We start from the raw sequence: 6,317 nt of genomic DNA, 5'->3' as shown, positions 1-6,317 counted from the left end.
GGCAGTGAGCAGAGTGAAAACAATGAAGGCCGATATGAAAAGAGAAAACACACTCCATCAGTATGCAAATATATCATCTCAGTGAAGCATTTGAACCAACATATTTAACTAAACTGAATACAGTAGGAGAGCTAAAAAGTTAACAAAAGGAAAATTAGCTTTGTATCCATCCATCGAAACCTGATACATGTAGCCATCTATTAAAAGCAAATAAATGTAGTCATCTATCAAAAGTGACTACAAGAACAGAGACCCTGCCATCATTATCCAGCACCAAAATACCAGAATCAGCAGTGTTTCACTAATTAACATCTGCACCAGCATTCCAGCTGACTTGCCTGAATCCTGGGAGTGTAACTAGGCTCTCCGTATACTTGTAAATATGACTACAAAATCCATGTTTCTTCATATCAATTGCAAGTGGGATAATCTTAGCCTCTTTCTTGTCAACATTACATGAAATCCACACATAACCAGAAAGTTCATTAATCAGCATAAGTATGATATCCCTGTTGTTGAAGAAGCCATGAACAATCATTGACGGCCCACCTATACTAGTCACAAACAATGGCGTCCACGATGCCTCGCCTCCCACCCCACCCCACCCCACCCCACCAAGGCATGCATCATCATCCAACATCCACATTTTAATTTTGCAATCACCATTCAATAAATCATCCATTATTACGAAAACAACTAGAGACTTATCAAACTCGATAAGACGATGCTTACCCTCAAAATTATCACCGACAAAAGGGAGATTAATATCACAATTCAGCACCTGCTTGTTCAAATCAAATGCCAGCATTCCAGAATCTCCAAAATTTTTGGTACCACACAAGAATCCATTAAAAGACGCATCAAAATAAGCGGTAGGAATGTCAATCGGATCAGGCGACTTTCGCCATACATTGGTATTGGCAGAATACACCTCACCGAGAAAAGAAGGCGGGAATCCATCCCCAACCTTAACAAACCTAACAACCTTAAAATCATGATCTATTTGATCATAAATAAACCCCAAAGTTTCTTGGTCACGAATAAGACGAATATTACGACATACACTATACGGCGGAATAACTTTGTATTGTCGAATAGCAGGATTCCAAAGATAAAAACTATCTTTGACAGCAACACAAACAATGAGTACAGTGTTAGACTCACCTAGAGATTTCGGAAACTTGGGATAGTCTACAATTTGAAGAGAATCAGGGCTGAATATTCTCCAGATATAAGGAGGCAGGTGATAAGAGTTTGATGAGTTAGGGTAGTGATTGCGTGACGGAGCTGAGATTTGACAAAAACAGGGTTTTTGATTAGCGATAACCAGTCCTTGCAGACTAATTGGAAACAGAGTAAAGACTTTACTGGCACGCGTACCAAAATCTCGCTGATCAGATCCTCCGTAAGTGTCGGATTGGGTCTATTTGGGGCTATTGTAGAGTTCCTGGGGGTGAGCTCTTAGGTCAAAATGAAAACGACGCCGTTATCAGAATATTTGGGATTGCAATTGGAGAATTGGATGCGGGTCCGGGAAATGTTTCTGTACGCAAGTGGCTGAATTAGTACCAAAAAGAAAAATGCACACCGTACTTGCTACTAAAATCCGTTAAATTATGGGTGGTACTAAATGCAGTAAAATTTTACTTTATACAAATTACCACTAAGTCCATGTTTGTATTAAAATGTCTTGCTAATTGATTAAATGCAATTTAACTGATCCATAACTTATGACTGATTGGCATGGGGCCGGGGGTGCTTAAATATATCCGTAATACCTAATTCTCTTAATTTTAATTTTAATTATATTAGTATATAATAATATATAATTCGTGCGATGCATAATTTTTTTATTATCTATTGTAAAATATAATAATAATGTATTGATATTAGGATTCGAACCTTATATCTCTAGTATAATGATTTTAAAATGTATTACGGTCATTTTTATTATTATATATTATAAATTATAACTTTAATATATTGTTGTTAGGATTCGAACATTATATTTCTTATATAATAATTTTTAAGATTATATCTCACTGTTCTCGTGAGTTTACGGTCCTGGATTAAATGATCAAGTATCAACAACCAAATTTTTAATATTTCGTTTTTAAAATAATAGTATAAATACTATAGACTTAAAAATGTGAAACATTTTAAAAATTAAATTATAAAATTTGAAATTAATATTATTATCTATCATGAATAAAGAAGTAACTAGTCTAGAAATATATATTATTTCCTTGGAATTAATTAATCAAAAATAAAGAAATAGTTTTCTTGACTTAAAAGTTGTCACGTAAAAGAGTGAAATAAAATTTATTTTAAGAAAAACTTCTGGATACTAATTCAAGTCATAGTATTTTTAAATTTTTTTATGATACCTGTATGTGTATATATTTACATATTAATACTTATAAAATTAAAATATTGTTAATATTTAAAGTATATATTTCTAATTTTACATAGGTAAAAAGTATTTATTTTGAAATCGGAATATTTATTATGTATTTTTATTTTTCGATATGCATATTTTTCAAATATTTATATGATCCAAATGCTAAAATTAGAAAAAGGGCTATTACTACCGTCGGTAGATGTTTATTTGCTCGTTTTAACATATTTATGGTTAATATTATGAATTAGTAATACATTTAACTCAATGAGTCAATGAATGTATTAAATGCAGCAGATTTTCAGTGATGGTGCAGAAAATGAGTGAAATTTAGTGTTGTAATTTCAGATTACTGTATAAAGTAAGATTTACTGCATTTAGCAATCATGTAAATTATAGTTTCACCCAATTGTTATCATTTCTGACTTAGTTTCCGAAACATATTTTAAAATAAATATAAAATATAGTTTTATAATTTTTTTTAAATTTTCTTTTTCTGAATAAAAATAGAATGTTTAAACTTTTATTCAGAAAAGAATATAATTTAAAAATAGTTATCGAACTATACTTTTTATTCATCTTAAAATACGTTTCGGACACTCTTTTAGAAACGATAACAATTGGGACTACTTCACTCCAATAATATCATTGGCACCCATGTAGAGGTTATTTTTCAGTAAAGATTAACATATAAATTTTGAATTGTTAAAATTAATTAAAAAAATATTTATTATATATATCTTGAGCACATGAATTTAAAAAATATATCATAATTATTTAAAATAAATTATATAACATAATATCAAATGCATGAATTTGAAAAAATTAGCATTATGATGTTGATAAGTGATTATAGGCAAGTTAGCAAAATGATGCGGTGTTAATCATAAGAATATAATTTCGGAAAAATATTTTAAGTAGTATTTCATGTTTATATATTATTTATTGGATATATATATTTATCTCTTTCCATCTCTCTCTTTCTCACACACATATATATAATCGTTTTTATTCTTGATAAAATATATTTTTATGTATATTTTAGATGATTTTATTCCCATATTAATTATATTTTGCATTGATTTGGATATTTATTTAATAGATTTTAATGTTTTATGCTAGTAAATAAAGAATTCTTGACTTGGAAGAATTTGGAGCGAAAAGACCTATTTTGGAGTGAAAATAGAAGAAAATTCGTATTATTTGCCTTTATGGGCTGCAAATACTGTTTGGGCCGTATCTAGAGATCCCGAAGCCCATTTTTGATGATCTTACAGTCCATGCGAAACTTGCGAGATTTTTCTTAATTCAGAGATGGGCCCAAAAGCAAATTCTAACTGGAAGAGCCCAGAAACAGGGGAGCAAAAATAGTTACGTATTTTACATTAAATTCCCATTCCATTATGAAATTCTTTTGGATTATTGTTAGAACATTAAAAATACTTTTAATATTAAAAATAGGATCATATATTGTTATTAGAGGAGAGTTTTAGTTTTATTATTAGTTTTTATCTTTAGTTGGAGAGCAACGTACGTACGTTTACATAAAAAAGTTTGGATTTATGTTCTTCATCTTCTTCATTGGATTCTTTGTTTAAGTTGGGATCTTAATTTATTTATTAATATAAAAGTTTAAGGTATCCTTAATCTCTTCATATTTATTAGTATATATTTTCTATGGTTTTCTATGTTATTAATATGAGTGAGTAGTCTTATTCTGGGGCTTAAGGAAAGCCATGTTTACACCATGACAATTCTTTGATTTATTAGTAGCTTAATGGGTAAAGAATGATTCTAATTGATATGCTTTATTGTTTAGTCTATGTAATTGACCAATATCGTGGATTAATTGTATGCAAATAGGGATAATAGATCGAGAGATTTTAGAAGCACACATACGATTAGCAAAATTGAGGATTAGTGCGAGAGCATAATTGGATTTATGAAGGTGTTAATTCTTGAGAGAGATTAACCATTACTTTAATTACTCGACCCAATAAATTGTTATATTTCTGTGAATGTTTTGGTGTAAGCATGGTCAACCTACATTGCCCTAGACTTTAGTTATTTGATTTTATGGGAACTTTCCCAACTTCTTGTGGAATGAAATACATCTTAGTTGCAGTTGATTATGTGTCTAAGTGGGTTGAAGCTATTGGATCCGCAACCAATGATTCAAAAGTTGTCATGAATCTCTTCAAAAATATTATCTTCCAAACGTTTTGGAGTTCCAAGGACTGTGATTAGTGATGGTGGTTCTCACTTTCGTCATCGACAATTTGAAATTATTGAAAAAGTATGGTGTTACTCACTAGATTGGTCTAGATTATCATCCTCAGACAAGTGGCCAAGTTAAGGTTTCAAATCGTCAAATCAAAAGCATCCTAGAGAAGGTGGTGGCAAAGTCTCGAAAAGATTGGTACTTGAAGTTAGATGATGCATTATGGGCTTATCGAACATCTTATAAGACCCCAATTGGCACTACTCCATAACTACTCCATACTGATTGGTCTATGGTAAGGCATGTCACTTGCCGGTTGATCTTGAACATCGTGCTTTTTGGACTATCAAAGCGCTCAACATGAATTTGAAGGCCGCGGGTGAAGCAAGACTTCTTCAATTGAATGAATTGGATGAGCTTCGTTTTGATGCTTATGATAATTCTCGGATTTATAAGGAGAGAACAAAGAAGATGCACGACAAAGCAATATTGCATAGAGATTTTCAAGTTAGCGATAAAGTCTTATTGTTTAATTCAAGACTTCGACTTTTTCCGGGAAAACTCAGATCTAGATGGTCCGGACCATTCACTGTTACTGGAGTAAAATTTAATGGGGCTATTGAAATTATTGGGCAAGATGGAATAAGATTTAAGGTCAACGGTCAACGCCTTAAATTGTATATGGATGGAGCATTTGTTGAAAAAATGGAGACGTTTCGTTTCAATGATCTCATCACGGGCTTCTAAATCGAGGTTAGAAGTCAAGCTAATGACTTTAAACGAGCGCTTTTGGGAGGCAACCCAAAGTTTTGTTGAAATAGTTAATTAATTAGATTTTTTTCTCTTTTCTTTTATTATTTTTTTAGTTAGAATTTTGTATATTTTATTTATGTTTACTCCCTCAAGGTATCTTGATGATTTTTGTGTGAAGTATTTCAGGAAGGAACAAATATTTGCTTGAATTTGGGGTTGATTTTATTTTCAAAGGATGAAAGTTTGAAATTCAGAAAATGTTGGAAAAAGAAAAATTATGGTAAAATTCTTCTCCAGCTATACAATTTTGCTACCCGTGGAGTTTTAAGTCCTCCCCGTGGGTGTGGAGCTAGACTCTTTGGAAACAAAGGAAGAAGAAAAAAATGTGGCACCACGGTGCATTCCCATCTCCCTGCGGCTGTAACTGTTCTCTGGGTGGACTAGAATACATTTACGCTGTCCGTGATTAGCAGCTGCCTACTTGCGGTCAATTCATCTCTCTGGAAAATGTAAAAAAAAGGAACACATGGGGTGCGAGTTTACTACCTATGGTGCATCTGTCTCCCTGAAATATCACATGGTAACCCTGTTACGTCACACAAGACTGTAGAAGGGGGTTGAATACAGTGTTAATATAATCAAATCTATTTAACACAAGTATGTAACAAAGATCAAGTATATTGAATAAACTCTGTTACAATAAGAAATGTTGTTCTCTCTCAGTGATGAACAAATATCACTAAGAGCTCCTAGGTTACAATGTATAATCTTCTCGATAATGATAACACATATAGTGTAAACCCTAAGTTTGTGTTTATATAGTACACAGTTACAAGATAACTTCTAATTGATATGGAATATAATTCTGTCTTCTAAAATATATCAATCAAATATCTTCTACAAGTCTTCCAGTCTTCTAACTCTTTCCACGCATATCTTCTTTTG

At 31.8% G+C, this 6,317-nt stretch overlaps 2 protein-coding genes across 2 annotated transcripts; one reads left to right on the top strand and one right to left on the bottom strand.

Moving 5' to 3' along the window:
* Positions 1 to 301: 301 nt before the first annotated feature.
* Positions 302 to 3,680, bottom strand: LOC141714018 (uncharacterized). The gene is made up of 2 exons (XM_074517567.1): positions 3,674 to 3,680; positions 302 to 1,287 (listed from the first exon to the last, which is right to left on the bottom strand). Exons 1-2 carry the CDS (start codon positions 3,678 to 3,680, stop codon positions 302 to 304), a joined length of 993 nt encoding a protein of 330 aa, XP_074373668.1.
* A 1,299-nt stretch (positions 3,681 to 4,979) lies between these two features.
* Positions 4,980 to 5,366, top strand: LOC141714017 (uncharacterized). Its single transcript, XM_074517566.1, has one exon. It carries the CDS (start codon positions 4,980 to 4,982, stop codon positions 5,364 to 5,366), a length of 387 nt encoding a protein of 128 aa, XP_074373667.1.
* The last annotated feature ends 951 nt before the right edge of the window (positions 5,367 to 6,317 follow it).

The sequence above is a fragment of the Apium graveolens genome, chromosome 3, assembly GCF_009905375.1.
Source record: "Apium graveolens cultivar Ventura chromosome 3, ASM990537v1, whole genome shotgun sequence".
Classification (NCBI taxonomy): domain Eukaryota; kingdom Viridiplantae; phylum Streptophyta; class Magnoliopsida; order Apiales; family Apiaceae; genus Apium; species Apium graveolens.
Note: the sequence above shows the minus strand (reverse complement) of the source record. Positions and strands in the feature narration are given on the sequence as shown.